This window comes from Dermacentor silvarum, chromosome 9 (genome assembly GCF_013339745.2).
Source record: "Dermacentor silvarum isolate Dsil-2018 chromosome 9, BIME_Dsil_1.4, whole genome shotgun sequence".
Taxonomy (NCBI): domain Eukaryota; kingdom Metazoa; phylum Arthropoda; class Arachnida; order Ixodida; family Ixodidae; genus Dermacentor; species Dermacentor silvarum.
Window position 1 is genome coordinate 145,273,512 of NC_051162.1, and position 18,166 is coordinate 145,291,677.

The window sequence follows — 18,166 nt, forward strand, 5'->3', positions numbered from 1 at the left end:
AGTGAACATGCACATCATTCTACCTTTTACTTCGAATAATGTTTCATCCAAATCCAAATAATCCACACGTTTGCTACTTTGAGCAAAAACGTGAGGTTTCCAGAAATTCCAATGAAAATGCTAGCTGTCCGAGCAACTTTAAAGAAATCTCGTAACTGGTGCTTTACAGCAGTAATTCCATGATAATCAAGGAGACTAGTAAATGTAACAAAGACACAAGCACAGATAACAAGTTGCGAATGTTTGCACACAACATTTTTATTTCTGCAGACATCCTACTATGTATGCACAGCTACTGCCACAACTTGTTGTATGTGTTCATGCACGACATGCAACGGTGGGAATATACAGTTGTTGCCCCAAAAACGTGCACTACAGGCGGCAGCGTCCTGGTGTATTTACTCAATGTCAAAGATAAAACGCATGTACATGAACACAGAGTTACACGAACAAGCGACAACGCGTCGCCATCAGTCACATATGAACACAAGAGTGCAGTCCACGCGAGGCACTCATCTACCGACAAAAATACTGAACTGCAGACGTCTTCTGGCGCTTGCGGGCTTCCATTCCGCTGAAGAATTCCCGAACGTCCTCTTCTCTCACGACCTGGCATTGGTAGAAGAACACACTCAGTACAAACAACAAACACCAGCACTTCTGCATCTCGTTGCATTCTAGCAGTACTAACATATGGGCAGAAACTTTGGGTTAATAAAGAAGTTTGAGAAAAAAAGTTAAGCATGCAACAAGTGATGGCACGAAAAATGCCAGGCTTAAGAGACGGGAAGAGAGCAGTGGGGATCAGAGAACAAATGGGGATGGCCGATATTCTAGTTGACTTTGATAGGAAGAAATGAAGCTGGGCAGGCCATGTAATGCGTAGGGCGGATAATCGGTGGACTATTAGAGTTACTGAATGGGTGCGAAGGGAAGGAAGGCACAGTCGAGGACGGCAGAAAATTAGGTTGGGTGATGAAATGAGATTTGCAGGCATAGGATGGAGTCAGCTGGCACAAGACAGGGGTAACTGGAGATCACTAGGAGAGGGCCTTCGTCCTGCAGGTGACATAAATAGGCTGATGATGAACCTCTGCAGCTGTCTTTCTAAATGAACACATATTCATTAGAGTTGATCAAAGTTCAACGAACTGACACTATTAATGGATGTTTCTTCATGGAAGCAACATAGGGCCATAAAAAATTGCACAGTATGATTTAGTTGTTCAAAGGCTCCATCTTTGGTAAAGATATTTAACATTGACTGCAGAATCTTCTGAAGTACTGAATCTGAGGGGTGCGTGGAGGGAGCTGGCATATTCTTGCAAGCAATGCATGCACCCTGAAACTGAAAGCTGCCGAGAAGTTCTCTACACTACGCTAAGTTTCTTGATCACAGTTCGAGCGAGACAGCCGCCTCAGGAAGTTGAAACTTTCCCACTGTACCCATTTATATTCTATAAACCTGGCTCACCTTCCTGTTGTCGGCAAACTTCTTCAGGAAGTCGATAAGCTCCGTCTTGAGATTGTTGAAGCCTGCAGTGAAGAGACGCACGTGTCAGCTGCGCCTGATAGCAATGCAGCTGGGAGTACCCGAATATGCACTCCCACCTAGGAGTCCCCAGAATAACTAAAGTACCACCTTTCTCTACCTCTCCCCTCTCTCCAAAAAGTATCAACAGTGCTGTCTAGAGTCTCCACAGGGAAGCTCCAGCTGTGGGCGTCATCGCCTCATTGCTGTCGTGAGCATGCTGCACCACACACACCATTCTCTTCTCCACTGTGGCTCTCAGTACTCGTTTCGGGATAAGCTCAGGCCTCTACTGTCCCTTCAACTCGTAAGCGGAACATTCCTTTCACCCCCACCCTAGTATACCGTTGAGCGCTTAATGTGCTCAGCCACTTTTGATCAATAGTTATGCTATGCCATGTGAACACTGAATCAAGCTGGCCCAAGCGCAGATCAGTGCTCGTGGGGCTCACTGGCATGTAATTGCAGTCATCAATGAAAAGCGCAGTGATAGGTGGAGGGCAACAATGAATGGCACTACTTTAGTTATTGTAGTGACTTTGTAGCCTGCTGACAGTGCACTCTCAAAGGAAGCAACAGGGTTAAAAGCTTTTCACAATCAATCACAGCCAAATAATGACCTGAATGCCTGTGAACTATGTGTGCACTGTAAAACCATTAATTTGAAGTCCACCGGATTACAAAATATCTTCAAATTAAGTGGATTTTCGCATTACCGGAGGGGGGGGAACTGCACAACACAAGCATGTCAGGTTTATTTTCTGTGCAGCATGACTACTCTAAGTAATCATTACTGTGGGATTGCGGATTGCTTGGTACGGTAATTCGCTGCACCAGGGGTCATGGGGCAGTATTCTTATATCTTCTATTGCACTAATCATGCGCAGCATCTCACAGTCACCACTGCTACACTCAACAAAGCTGCGGATAACATTCAGGGACTCAATAACTGTCGCTAAAGCGGGTGCACGAGTGGGCTCATTATCACATCGGCCACCATGGCCATCGCCTTGTTTCCTTTAACACATGGCACACACCAATGAGGGGGGATTGGCTACTGGCACGCTGTCGGTGACTTCGCCTTCCACGTTAGGGTACAAGGTTTGCACAATGTGCTTCTATGATCAAGTAGTCGGCAAAGCCTAGTCCGTCACTCCTGTCGCCATCATTTTATGCTACTGGCGGAAACGTGCATGTGGCTAAGATTTTTCATGCACTTGGGAATCGTACACACACAACACACCAGCAGTGGAGAAAACGTGACACTCGCAACGCAGCTGGTATGTATATAAAAAACGGAAACGGAAATGACGACGCTTTGATTTGCCCTGACAGTGCCGACAACGTGAAATGGTTCCAGCGACAACTCTTTCGTATCCGATCTCGAATACCATGCATTTATGTACTGCAAGCGCCAGAAGCAATCAACGTTACTTGACAGAAGCATTGCAGGAGACGAAAACACGTGACGGCCGCCCTATTTCTGACACTGCCTCCGAGATATGCGAAATCAGAAGGGCATCACAGCACGGTGGTCTCGGAGGCCACAAGCAGGTACTATGAATTATCTGGAGATGCACGCAGGCTTTTCAATTTATCCGGTATAATTCGCCTTGCAAGTTACGGGACTGCACAAGTTTTATGAATTAACCAAATTTTCGAATAAATCGAGAACAAATCATAGAGGTTTCACTACATGATGACTTTCCAACGCTTCACATCAGACCCTTTTTTTTCCCAATAAAATTAGACACGTTGCTGTTTAGTCTACCTTAATCATTTAGGTGTTCAGTTTAGGAGTGAGCCATTCTGCACATAAAGTGAAAAGCTAAATTCTGCTGCAGTTACAAGAATCGTGCACTATTCCCTAGTGGGCCTCTGTATTTTTCTGGCAAGAAACATTCCGACTATTGGTGAGGAAACTAGACATAAGCAGTTGAACCTCAGTTTAATTTCTGTTGTGCTCGAACTGCAGCACAGACAGCATCACTGCTCAAGGACGCTGATCTGTGCTCTTTTTCATCAACTTAGTCATTCTCTAGGAAAAGCCTCTAGAAGCCAAGCTTAATTTGAGTGCTTACAATGTACACAACTTCTGAGAACAAATATCTGCTTGTTCTGTATTATAAGTCGTATTATTAAAAAGAGACTATATGCACATCAGTTTCAAGCTGAAAACACCCTGGTCATGACTATAACCTGGGCCTGCTTGTACACAGGCAGTTTATTGTAAAGCTAATCTTGCAAGTTGCTAAGCAAAGAAAACTCTGCACAGCTGCCTCCAAGATCTCCACACCAGAGATCTTGGAGGCTCACCCCTAAGCTTTATGAGCTGTGCTCACAAGAGTCACAGCAACGCAACACAACAGACAGCCGAATAAAAAGGTACTCGCTCAAACTGCACTTCACCGTTGTCAAAGCAATTTGAGTGATTAGCATCGCTGTTAATGATGAATTACCAGCTCCATTTTTAAATGCTGTAGTTTCGAACTTTTACAAGAAGCACGTACACTTAGAAAGGCACGAGGCTCGCAATGCGCATGCTAACTGCAGCACAGTCTTTACGGTTGTGATGCAAGATTTCTTCTTTCGTACCATGAATGGCTTCGATCTGCTGGACCCGTCCCAACGTTCCCAGGGCTGACATGAGGGGGTCACCGATGGGCGCCTGGGCACGGGCTGCCTTGCCTTTCTCCTCGTACGACTGGACCGTGTCCTCTTCGTCCAACAGGAACAGGCAGTGCTGCTCGTTGTACATGGCCTACGAGGCAAACAATGCATCTGTTCCCAACAGGTTTTGTTCTTTGCTAGTGCAGACGTTTGCTACTGGTAACGGGCACCCTAAATCTGAGTATTGTCATTTCACTGCCATTAAAATAAGGCCACCGCAGCTGAGAATCAAGCACAAGACCTCCTTAAAGGGACACTGAAGGCAAATATTAAGTCATGCTAAAATGATTGATTAGTGCTCGAGAACGTCTAAGGCGTCAATATTCTCGCGAACAGAGCTTTAGTAACGGAGAAATTGAGTTAAATGCAGGACACGATTAGAGAATCCCACGGGATATTCAAGTCTGACGAAGAAGGCACTCATTTAAATTCTGTCACTAGTACTCAACCACTCTTTATAAAAACATCATTGCATTGCATTACAAGACGAAAGAAAATGCTACTTGTCCAGTTCTATTTCATTTTTATAAGAAAGAACTCACTGACATTAACCTTGGCAACAATGCAGGCGGTCGAAAGGTTTTGTTTTTTTGCACTCTGCGCCACCCGTGCGTTCGAGTCTCAGTAGTTCCGTTATCGTGTAGTGCTACGCTGGTTTTGCTGGCTCGCAAAACTTGCACAAACTGCAAGTAGCAGAGAAGTAAACTTCCATGTGATGTTGCGGGATGCCTGAACGGTCTACGCCACTTGACCAAAAGCAGCTGCAGCGGCGAATCCACCTGCTCTGTCTTGGCTCGGTTTCTCCATGGCCGGGTGTTTGTGTTTTGCGCAGCAAACCGTAACGCCGTCTGTCGGGCGCTGTTTTACTCACCGACGGTAATGGCGTATGCAACATCACCGCTCCCCACTCGGGGGTGGGCGATTTGAATTGTGCTGAAGGCACATGCGGACGCTTCAGGCGCAATATTCTCTTAAACTAAGTATCTTCTTGTCACGAAGCAATCGCTGCGAGGTTTCTGGAATGATATTTCAACAGTCCACATCAACTTAGTATTTGCCTTTAGTGTCCCGTGAACAGCAGCAGAGGGCCTTAGTCCCAGAGCCACTGCTGCGGGCAGCCGTCGAAATCGCACTCACCAAGCACTTTATGCAGTGGCACAGCCGCGACCTCCATCCGCGTGGCCAGTAGGCACACTCATTCTGAGGCTCCTCCTTCACATCGTCGGTGTTACTTTGCAGGCGTTGCAGGATGCACTGCGAGACTGAGGACAGCAGGCCGCTTTCCCCAGCCAGCTTTTCAACCTTGACCTCGTCACGAGAGCCACTGGATCCAGCGGTTGGCTGGCTGGGATGCTCTTCTTTGGCTGTCGAGTCCGTGGCAACGGTGCCGTTCTCACGAGATGTGCCCACGCCGTTTTCTACGCTTCCTGCAATTGGGAATTCGTCGAACTGGTGAGGAGTTGCCAACAGCCTTTCCTCAGATAAGGACACACACACAATAGAAAAAGTGAGCCACAAAACTTGAACGCAACTAGATTACCACATGGCTGCTCTAAGTTTGGAATTTTCGACTCTACTAGATGGCAGAACTTGAGAATATTAGTGGAATTGTGCACAGTTTTTTTCTCTCTAGTATTTGGAGTGCTTGATTGCTCGCACTGGAAACATGGCTGCCTGCATAATGCATTTCTGCGAAGTTTCTCGGAAATTTGGCCCAACTTTTGTCATTTTCTGTGCTAAAGTTAGGTGGTCACTCTTTCACTACTGCAACTATAGGGGCATTTGTATACTTGCAAACCTATTAGCCTTAAAATTACTAAAAATCCAGCAGACACACCAAAAGGGAGGGGGGATAGTACACAGTACAGTTTGCCCTAAGCACATATCTTTTCTGGGATAGAGATGCACTTTATGAATGACTTGTTTATCTTTAGTTGCAGTACATAAGCAGCCAACTTGGAACAGCAAAGACTGATGAGCATAACTATACATGGTAACATTTTTGCACATGCTTGCACATAATGTGTTGATGTGGTGACTACCACGTCGCTCTACCAATCGATGTGTGAAGCCCGTGAATGAAAAAAAAAACTGGAAATTCGTAAATACTGACACTTCGCACGTCCAATGTTTGTGGTAACATTTTTGCATAGAATGCACGACAGAGATCATTAGCAATGCGGTGCCACAACTTTCTTGCCAGAAAGGGCAGTTATGCAGCTGCAGTCGCATCTCATGCTAAGCGGAACGGAGCTGGTGCTTGGAAGTTTCCAACAATCCCATGCTGGTTGATGCGCAGCTGCAGAAACCCGCATAGACTTGCCTCCAGTTTCAGCAACACAGGGTAGGGATGTGTGAATAATAGTCTTTTACACCGAATCGATTAGTGCGAGAAGCTAACCAAATTGTCAAGGACCCATACAAAGAACACCTCGGCAACGAAATGGCCTGTATAATGAAGGAATCATTCTGTCCCGGTTCTATTGTGAGTGGTGCTGTGCGCGACCTGTACAACGAATGATTTTGGAGGCCCCAAGCCCTTTGTTATAAAGGCTGTACTTTCAAATAATGAACAGCCGTTTTCACCATCCACATCGATCTTCACATTTTAGTACAGTAAAACCCTGTTAACTCGAAGTTGCAAAGACTGGAAAAAATATTTCTAGATAAGCGAAATCAGGAAAATCGAGGGTGAAATCTTGCTGCCTCGTTGCCTAGGCAACCCACTGGAGCTAAAGGTACCGATATGAAAAGAGGCCCCCTCCCAATGATCCCAAACGCACTGCAACGGTTGGCGGAAGTCGCGTTTCATTTCCTCCCCTCGCTCCTGGGGCAAATAGCGATGGCTGCCAAGAGTGCTGGTTGATCTCCACGACATGAACTTGGTCAGCGTGGTGCAAAGTGCAGAAGCACGCTTCGTGGGAAGTGGAGTGACGTCGGCGCCTTTCTTGGAGGAGACTGCACAACCTGGCGCAACCACAAAGCACATGCCGAGGCTGCTAATTGATGCTGTTAATTGGAGGTTGCCATGGACATAGAATTCTGTTATCACTTTTTGGTGATATTGTAGCTGCACACAAAGTACTGAAACCTTTGGGTAGTGAGTGACTTGCCTCTGGTTTCTTATTTTCGTGTTTTTTTTTTTTTTTTTTTTTGCAGTCAGGATTTTGAGATATGCCGAGTCAGCCACAAGAACCTTTTCGAGATAAGGGGTGAAACACACACGAAGTTGACACCGCGGCGGCAAAAAAATTTTTACAACCAATATTTCGAGATATGAGAGTTTCAGTTACTGAGGATTTAATGTACTATACAGTCAAACCCGGATATATCGAACCCACATAGTAGTAACAAATTATTGTGTATAACGAACAGCTGTAAAATACCCTTAAAGTTTTTGTTTAAATTTTTATTTTATTACATCAAATTATCTTGTACAGTATTTCGAACTCTTTTGTGATCCCTTCAGATTCGATATATCTGGGTTCGACTGTATTCACAACGTTAGCAAATTTGTCATCACATTGCACATTATAAAAGATTGTTTATTAAAAGCATAATCAATTAGGGCAAATAATTAAGCAGTTTATTTGCATAATCAGGACTCATTGGTGACTGTGAATGATACCAGTTTAGGGTAGAAAAGTTTGGCTTTCTAACGACTTAGTGTGATCCACTACCTAACTTAGTGTTTTATGTCTACTGTGGCTGCCGAGAAGAAATTTATCATATTTTTGCACCAATTTTATGCTTGATGGTTTCAATCAATAGAAATATCTGTCAACTTTTACAAGAATGTCAATAAACTTCAAAAACTTTATAAGCGCATGCAAAAACCCTTCAGCGTACATTCGAAGTAGCACTGACGAACGCACCTTCTGCTTTGATCCCATTCTCCGTCGTAGTTGCCAAAGCCGAGGAACTTTCCTCTGCCTGCTTCTTTTCCGTGGCATCCTCGCACAGGCTTGCATCCTTCTCCAAGAGTGACATTTCTGCGAAGGGGAGCCAGGCATGCCTTTAACCACTGCAGTCCAGTTAATCGAGCAGTAGAAAAACTCACCATGCGCGAAAGTACCACCGAAGGAAAGGGTGCTTGCTCATGCAGCCGTTGCACACAACCTCGTAGTAGTCCCGGTTCGGTGGCATGTCGCCGCCAATGTGCTGGTGGGGAGCAAGAAGGCAGCTCAAATGTAATGCGAGAGTGTGTTACCATGATCGTGCATAGCATTTCTATGTGCCACTGATTTTTTGCAAGTTTTCTCACCCCATAGAGTATTGTACCAAAATTACTAGAGACAGAAGTAGCACTGGTGTCTACGTGCACCACCAGTAGAGCACTCCGTCCAGCATGGGAATATTGTGTAGGACATGGATTTCTCATAACTTTGTCCTTTTAGCTTCGAAAGCAACCTTCTGGGTTACCCGTTCTAACCAAATACGTTGTTGCTTCAAATTTGCTCTCTGGCAATGATAAGCCTCAGCTAAACTCTCATTTTTACTTTCACACTGTTTTCATACCACAAAACGGTGACTCATGGTAAATGCCACTGCCCAAAAGCCATCCAGACCTAGCGGCACGCACACTCAGAAGTGTGGAGACTCGTTTATGCAGTCGATAACAGATACCTGCCAACCTGTGAGCTTTTACATGAAAAGAGGAGGAGCAGGTGTGTGTGGGGGACACACACCAGGCATGTGCCCCCCCCCCCCCCCCTTTCCTCTTACCCCTTAAGATTTCTGTGTTCATAACTGGCCTGACAAGCCTCCCCTACAGCATTTGTTTTCCTTCCCAGAGACACACACTGAAAGGCTGCTGATGCTGACCATTTTAGTGATTGTACCGGACTCTGGGGGGAGGAATGGGATGGAATAAATTATTCAAGAAGGGTTATGAAAAGAGCAGGACACGCACCCGTCCGTGATACCAGTCCTCGCACATGATGCACTGCAACATTTCATCTTCCACCTGAGGCAAAAAAAAGAAACACAGAAGCGGAAAGCACACATTACTTATGAGCACCCAACACTTTATGGGAAAAAAAGAAAAAAAAATAAAGAAAAAAAATCTAAATGAGAGAGAGAGAGAGAACATTTTTCTGCCTATTTTTGGTAAGTTCCACAAATATTGAGCAAGACTTTATTCTACTGGGCTCGCAGTAGCAACTCTCATCACAAATTACAATGGCAAATTGGGAGCACCAGATGAGTGTTCCAATGGCAGACTGAGAACACTCGTGGAGGCGAGATCACTCCTCGGAGCAACTAAACCTGCTCTGCCAAAATCGATGGAGTGGACTGGAACTTTCGAGGACATATTTCCTGTTTCTTCCCAGCAATCCTCTATTTACGCCGGTATCTAGGGATGCAATGGACTCCACTATATCATGTCGTGCGCTTTCGCTTTCAATGCTTGAGTGCGGCAGCTCTGAATGTGACACTTCAAGTTTGGATTCGTGTTGCAATGAATGTGACAGCGACCCTGAAGCCACCACTTATGCACAAACCTTCGGAATCACGTTTCGCCTTCCTGCCAAGAGACCAAAAGTAGTCGGCTATGTCGAGGACATCATCTGCTGCTGCTCACTGAACAGCTGCATGCTTTTTGTAAGGATATACCAGTCCGAGGAGAGCAGACCAAGTATAGCATAGCATCGTAAGAGCCTATGACAAGTTACTCGCCTTGATGTGAGGGCAGTATTGTGTGCGAGAGCCAAACATAATGCACCGTGAGTGGCGTGACTGGCCCCATTCACAATAGACGGTATTAGATGGCTTACAGCTGGTGTCGATTGTGTTATATCCATCTCGAGGGGGGTCATGGAAATGAAGATTGTTACAATACAGTCTACTAGGCTACATTTACTACAACTATAGTGTGATTCTACGGTACCTGTAGTGTAATTGTGGCGACAAGTGACTGGCAAGAATAGCAGTGACTACGGTTAGTCTGCATTCCCGGCGCACCTCTCCTGCAAAGCTGCGTCTGCGATGCGCCAGCCGTGTTGTCTGCTAGGGGGAAGGCGGTTCGTGTTTGATAATGCCCTGTAGCTCCCTACAATCCTGGCATTCGACACTGGGCCCACCGGTGTCTTCACCATATGTGTCTCGTTAGTTTCATCTCCTGTTTTCCACTAGACGCATCTGCTTTGCCCCGTCTCTTTATGCGTTTCATTATGCTTTTAGTATGTCGAAGTTTCAACAGCCCCTCTACAAGTTATCTTCGAGAAAGTCTCCTTTCTTCAGACACCAGCAGCAGTATGCGCAAAGCCGCAACGTGGAAGTCGGAAATTTGTAACATTTGTTTGTGTACTGCTTTTCAGGAAATAAATCTTCGATTGTTAGTCAGCGCTTGTGTTGTGGCCGGTCTACATCCCCGTACTCTCATGCATGCTACACAATATGCTGTATATGCTACATTTCTGTATATGCTACACGATGCATCACAGAACAGCTACCGCGGCTGGCGGAAATGTCAGCAGACGATGTTTCTACCGGCACGCAAAGGACGCTGGGTAGCTGTATATCCGGTTGCATGGTCTGACGTTCTAAAGCTGCAGCCAGATTGGACGTCCAGTGTTCAACAAAAGTAAGAGATACATCGTACAATTTGGCATCCAACAAGTCGGATCCAAAGCGTCTTGCCATGCTGTAGCGCTGTATCGGATGCCTGCGCATTCTGGGAGTCGCTACAGCACGGCAACATGACTCAGATCCAGCTGCCATTCCGGTGCGTCAGACACTGTATCGTACCCCGTCTCCTACTTTTTAGAGGTGGCCACAGAAAAAAAGAAAAACACTCAAAATTTTACACCACATAATGAATGCACCCCCAAACTTCGCACACATTTTTCGAGAAAAAAGTGCAGTCATTATGCGAGTAAATGCAGCAGTGACGACATGATAATGGCTGAATTGATCTGGTCACATGCATGTATATGTGTGTGCAGCAACACATTTACCATCTTTACAGGCCTTTTCTGGAATAAACACACTTCCTTCCTGATAAATACGCATTGTTTTTATAACTCACAATCATTCTGACATGTGCGTAGTCCCTGTCAAGTTTTAATAATCAGTCAGCAGCTTATATAGACACTGCAGGGGCATAATTAATCATAGATCTGTTCAATATACAGCAAGATTCAATCCTGTGTACAGCCTGCCTTGAAAAAAAGGACAGGCAAGTTGTCCACTGTCGGCAATGCAAAGCTGGCCTTTACTTTTTTTGCAACAGGGTCTGCGTGAATGTTTAAATGCAGTAAGCAATGTGAGGTGTGAACTGCACAATTGATTTGCAGTATGACGGAAAGGAGAAAACTGGTAAAATGAACACGCTCTGGATGACGAAACTGTAAGGTACATACATCATCATCAGGATCTGGGTACGGCCTCTTGCACGTGCAGTAGACGCCGTGAAAGTTGTGGTTGTACTTGTTCTCGTCATTCCGGACAGCCTTTCTCTGCAAAAAGCACAACTCAGCAGCTGTAGCAGCCATGCGGTCAGCGCAAGCGGCAGTCATTGTCTCAGAGGACTGCGTCGGCTATCGACCCCCTATGTTTAAATCATCATAGTGCATTCTGGAATGACCCTTAGTCATTGTGAAAATTAGAAAGTGAGCAGTCATGTACATGCTATAAAGATGGGCATTGACACTAGCCACACCAGGACACTGTAGAATTACTGATGCTTTAGGTAAAGAAAACAAGATTTTTTTTTCTTTCTAGTGAGAGGACCTTTCTTTCCCTTCAAAACTGGTTACTTTCACAAAGCGTAACAGAAGTGGTTAGATTCATGTAAAGGAATGAGATGTATTTCTTTATTCTTCAAGCATGTTTCAATGTTTCTTTGTGTTCACTTGGCTTGGTCCTGCACATGGCTTGCAGTATTTTTTAAATACAAGAAACCCTATATTCATGCAAACAAGAAACATTTCTCACGTAGGCACGTATAGGAAGAGCTTATGGGAGGCGGAATGAACTTGTGTACACAACAAACAATAAATGTTAACAGGTTACTATCGGGGGTCAACTAAAACCAACCACATCGTTAAGATGGGGTACAATATAAATAGGAGGATCCCCTGCGAAAACCTGAGTTGAAAGGTAGTCTTGCTGAGCAAATATTATTTACTTCTGTACACCATTTTCAATGCCTGTGCAGACAGGGGCCATCAATTTTTGTCAGAGTAAATGGACTCGAAGCTGTCTTAATAGCTGTCTATGTAGACTGTATCCGATGCTGGCCAGAATTGGAACACACCCATGGATTTGCCTAAACATGGTCCGTCTAGCTTCAATTGACTTTCGCAATATGGATCATCTTCAATAAAGTATGTCGCATTATAAATGCAACAGTTCACAATCATTCTGCACGTGCAGAGAAACGTGCTGCCTTGCCATATTTATAAAGCTATTATTGGTTGAAAATTTAAAAAGTGCAATAAAGGATGCCACAAGACCATCTGACGGCAAAAGCATGGAGGCTTTTGATAAATCCATGCACTACCCCAGGGTAGCTGAACAACCACAGTGCCAGAGTTCCCTTTAAGAAATTTTTGAGCGAAACTCTACGGCAGCAGTTCGAGAAGTACGGAGTACAGAGAAGTGCTCAGAGATTCTCAAGTTAGTAGCAGCCTATAGTTAACACTTACCGGGCACAAGCGGCATGGGTTGTTTGCAGGGAAGGACGCGTTCCCACAGTCACATCGAAAGTTCCTGAAATCAGATGAGAATCTATTCTGTAGTAGTCCGTACGTAACTGGTGATAAAGCAGGCACAATTCTCACGGGCGAGTTGACGCTTTCCAAACTTCACGCTGACAATATGCCCTATCTGGGTATGAAATAACACACAGCACGGATGTCTGTTGCACAGTGGTGTGTGTGTGTGCAACTCAACAGAACTTAGCTGCCTGCATTACTCATGCCAAGGTTTTGCCGCATCACTCATGCCAAACGAATGATACAAATTGACATGGCGCGTCAGGACGTGAAGAAACCACAAAAGAGGAAATAAAGTGTCAATTATGAAGTAAATTGTATCATTTCATGAACTGTATCATATATATGCGCATCAAATATAAACCAACTATCCAAGCAAACAGACCGTGAATTGCAATATCCCTGTGTGGTTCGTGGATTACTAAGTGTGAGGTAAACGCTACATCCAGAATAAGGATCTCAGTTCGACAACCACACTGCAAATGTCTACACGGCAAGTGTAGTCGTTTGCAGTGTCAAACAAACATTTGCAGTAGTCAAGCAAACAGAGCATGAATTGCAATATCCCTGTGTGGTTTGTGGATTACTAAGTGTGAGGTAAACTCTACAGCCAGAATAAGGATCTCGGTTCAACAACCACACTGCAAATGACTACACAGCAAGTGGCTGTGGTCGGCAGGGAAACCCACCTCTTGGTGTAGAGCTCGTAGAGGTTGTGTCCCTCGTGGCAGGCATAGCTGCAGGCCAAACACACTCCTGCCGGCTGGGAATCCGGTCCCGTACAGGTGCCGCATGCGTACAGGGCTTGCCGCTTGATGTAGCCCTGTGAAACGTGAAGCAATAACTTTAGCACAGTTTCGTGGTGACTGTAAACTTGAGCGTTATACAAAAAAGTCGCAGCACTTTATTTAGACTGGTAGTGTCACAACTCTGTTTGCGTTCGAGGTGCAACATCCTGACAAGGGTAGCTCGTTGATCCCATATCTGGCATACGATGAGCCAGGCCAACAATTGCCTCTTACAGGTTTCAAGACATTTTCTAGCTGTTGGAGCAGTGATCTTTCTGATGCGTTGCATGTTGTATTAGATGCCACGTTGTACTGTGCGTCTCCTGCCTAAGTCAGACCGTTTGCGATGGTGCTCATTCTGCACACTCTCAGTGCATTCAGTAGTATAATCGCGCTTTGAGTACCAAGCTTCCTTCGCTGAATTGTGCTGTTACTGTCATAATGATCTCATTGCATAATGGAATAGATTTGGTGACTGCCTTACTGTTTATGTATCAAACATCCTCAGGCAGCGTTTTTTTTTTTTTTTTAATCAATGAGGTACACATCATACGGCAGATAGCACACAGACGGTACATCACTACTGCGTTAGGGTTGACAGTTTATGTTCCACTAATGCAAACATTCACAACACAAATCATGTGCCCTCTTGACAAGCAGCCCCATGAGCAGGAATATGGAGTGGAATTTCAATGGTTTCAGCCCACAAAGCCATGGTAAAAGGAAGGGATCTGGAGAATATGCATTTTGTCCACGCATGTGAACTTCACGCCCAAAATCTAAACTTGAGCAGCAAGATCAACTATTTTGCAGCATACTTAGAAATACTCAACCATTTCAGATGCCTACCTGATACAGCATCTTTACTGTCTAAAACTATAAAAGAATGTAACCTACTACAAGGTCACATACTGATGCTGACACTGCCACCAGGCACCAGCATCTTTCAAGGCTTTTTTTTTTTTTTTCTACCATAGGTCAGACATATTAACCAATTTTGCAGCACACTTATGATCATCTGAGTCCCAAATTGCAACTATCACCTGCAGTGCCCCCACCAGACATCCCTAAAAGACGCTCCTGGATTCAACCCATTTGAAGCAACCGTCTCTTCAGCTGCTTCGTGAGCACTACATTTGCAGCCCCAGCAAAACAAGCACAACTGCAGTGCTTGCCACCAGCTGTCATAATTAGTGTGTTGCCATCGAAGAGAGGCCACTACTATACTACAAGTGGACAACAATGGAAAACTATAGGAAAGGGGTGAAAGGAATCACGTGGGAAATGTTTTAAGGTAACTCGAGGGGCAGTGCAATTCTTTTTGAAGGGCTGTCTAAGGATGTGAAGTTATATTAGGATGTTTACCCGAGGTGACGTGTGTAAAAACTGCGCCAAAATCCTGCAGAGACATTTACATGTATCTTGCGAGAATGCCAGACTATACATCTATTTATTTAATTTGGCACCATAAGTCCTTACACAGGCAGTGGGGGAAAGTACACAAGCAGTTGGTACATGATCATCAGCCTATATTTATGTCCACTGCAAGACGAAGGCCTGCAATCTCCAATTACCCCTGTCTGGCGCGAGCTGATTCCTACTTTCCTAATTTCCTAACTTCATCACTCCACCTAGTTCTCTGCCGCCCTTGACTGCGCTTCCCTTCTCTTGGTAGCCGACCGTTCTCATCAAACAAACACAAGTCCGGTATTTTCCGGAGATACAAACGCTGACAAACAACAATCTAAAATGACAGACTTAAATGTGGAAGCATCGAGAATGGTGACAACGGAGGTGGGCAAGCACTTCAATACATTGGTTGCCTTCAGGATGATTAAGCAAAAAAAAAAAAAAAGTGAGGATAAGGGAATTCAACCTTCTGGCAGTGAGTAGTCTGGGATGACACTTAACTTGGATCTCTAAGGAGCTCATTTCTTGAGTGCCGATTATGAAAAATCTTGTGGAATGATAATAAGATATTTTCCTGCACAAAGATATGTTATGAAGTTGCGAAGTGAGTTATTGGAGGAGTTGGAATAATTTTATAGAACAAAATGCACATAACAGTTCTATAGTGAGTTTAATTGATTAATAAGAAATTATTAACTGTGATTGATCCTACAATGCACAGTAGATAAAAATGTGGATAGGAAAGCTCTAGGATTTAAAGACAGCAATGAGGAAGTAAACATAGGCACAAAATGTTTGGATGATTGGCAATGCATAAATAGAGAAGAACAAGACTGAATAAAAATTGTTGCATAGACAGCAAGCAGTGGAAATTAACACATATTTACTGGCATTAAAGTTGTTTATGAACTCAAATGGTATGCTAAAGTGCCACCGCCCCGTTTCAAAGAGGAATTCACTCATAATCATCAGCCAGCTGCTCCACTATTCAGAGAAGCGTGAGCTGTACAAGTAGGCATCTTGATGTGCACACAAGGCAAGCAGGCAAGCAAGCTGCCGATGTACGTCGACCAAGATAACGCAGTGCTTCACGGCAACAAAATGATGAAAATGCAATTAATCTTCAGAGGTGCATGTTCACAGCCAGACAGCGTCAACTGACCGACCGTTCTCATAAAACAAACACAATTCCGGTATTTTCCTGAGATACAAATGCAGACATTGATGCAGGTATCGCATTCACGAACTCTGTTCGGCGGAAGGATGCTTACGGGCCCATTCACACTTGCGACTAGGCGAGGTCGCGCGACCAAGTTGGTCGCAAAGCGACCAGTCGCAAGTAGTCGCAAATGGTCGCTTTTCTCGAAGTGCGACCGTTTCGGGCCAGTCGCTCACTGCTCGATTTTTCAGTCGCGCGACCGCAGAACAGCTGAACCAATCAGATGCGAAGGAACAGGACGTCCATATACGCTGCCGCTTATTTTACGCGGCGATGACATTTCAAGCAGACGTGAACGGCATATCGTAATACATTTCGGTTTAGCGACTCGTCGGTCGCATTTGTAAGTGTGAACATCGTTCGTTTTGAGTAGTTTTCTGGTCGCCAGTCGCAATTGGTCGCGCGACCTCGCCAAGTCGCAAGTGTGAATGGGCCCTACCGCTGTGGTTTCGGTTCGTGCTTCATAACAAGTTATGAAACACCAATCGAATAGTTGCCCATTGCCATAATACGACGATGCCAAGACATCCGAGAAGATGTGACTATACAATAATCCCCCACAAAATGATCACACCACCGCACGCGCGCGCGCGTGAAGACAACTTTCTGGCGCACTTTCTGACATGCCCGAAAATACCCCAGGCCACGGACCAAGTCGATATCCTCAACTTTTCCGGGCCAATAATAAGGTGCGTGATAGGCATAGACACAGGATATAGTACACTATACGCAGGAAAAGCGAAGACAACTGCGACTGCCAACGCAATTTGCAGCTAATCTAGCGACCAAGGCCGATGGAAAAATTTCCACGACATTCAGCTGCGTCACGACTGCAGCAGTGGATGCGGCGCTCTAGGACGAGTATTGTGTTAGTTTTGCGCACAACTAGTCGTTACCTAGTATTAGTTACAAGTAGCAAAGCAGCTAGCACTTTGGTATTACACCGAGGCGACATTTGTTGCAGCGCAAGAGTCGGCCATTCAGCCAGCTGCGCCGCCGTTCATCCGTGCCGCCCCATGACAACTACCAAATCACCAAGATGTCCAACACAAACGAACGTCTGGAATGATTACGCAGCGTTTGTCGTAAATGTACAAGCAGTTTGGCACATCCAGAAACTCGATGAAAGATCAAGTTTCGCTCGAATGTTGGATTTCAAGAGCCGAGGCCATTCACACAGAGGCAACCTAGGCCTACAACACGGTTCGTTTACCTGATCGTAGGTGCAGTTTTTGTCGTCGCTGCCACCCAAAACGGCGTCAGCATCGTCCTCAAGCTCCTGCTCTTCATCGAGGACGTCCTGCAGTGTGACACTGTTTTCATCCTGAAGGTCAATCGACGTTGAAGGCGCACTTTCCGAAAATTTTCCGTCGTCCGCCATAACTCCCGCCACAGACGCTCCCGCCGTAAAACGAGTGGAGGGATGCACTCACATGACAGAGCTCTGGAACGATGGGAGGCACGCGTAGTAGGAGTTCGACTGACCGCCAGCGCCCCCACAGACTACTACGCCGGTTGTGGTTACGAGCAACGTTACTATAATTATAGAACCGTTTCGAGGTTGTGGTAACGCAAGGGGAGGCATTCTAATTAATGTAGGACGACTAATATAATCACTGCCTCGTAAAGAATGTTTTAGCCTTTCGAAATTTTGCAATTGCCGTTTCCTGCATCGGACCAAGCGTGCTCAGCAATCAGACACGCAGTCGATTTATCACCACCATTTTACTGCCTCATATAAGGACACAAGAACCTCTAGTAGTGATATGACGGCATGCTTCGCAGGTAAATTTAACCAAAGAAACAAGCCGGTTTAGTCCAAGTTGGG

The 18,166-nt window shown here is 45.2% G+C and overlaps 1 protein-coding gene across 1 annotated transcript; it reads right to left on the reverse strand.

Annotated features, from left to right (window-relative positions):
• Positions 1–229: 229 nt before the first annotated feature.
• LOC119463963 (putative E3 ubiquitin-protein ligase UBR7) lies at positions 230–17,766 on the reverse strand. Its single transcript, XM_049655444.1, has 11 exons — positions 17,552–17,766; positions 13,611–13,744; positions 12,853–12,916; positions 11,566–11,661; positions 9,114–9,167; positions 8,267–8,362; positions 8,077–8,218; positions 5,339–5,628; positions 4,127–4,292; positions 1,475–1,536; positions 230–609 (listed from the first exon to the last, which is right to left on the reverse strand). Exons 1-11 carry the CDS (start codon positions 17,717–17,719, stop codon positions 517–519), a joined length of 1,365 nt encoding a protein of 454 aa, XP_049511401.1. The 5' UTR covers positions 17,720–17,766; the 3' UTR covers positions 230–516.
• Positions 17,767–18,166: the final 400 nt, after the last annotated feature.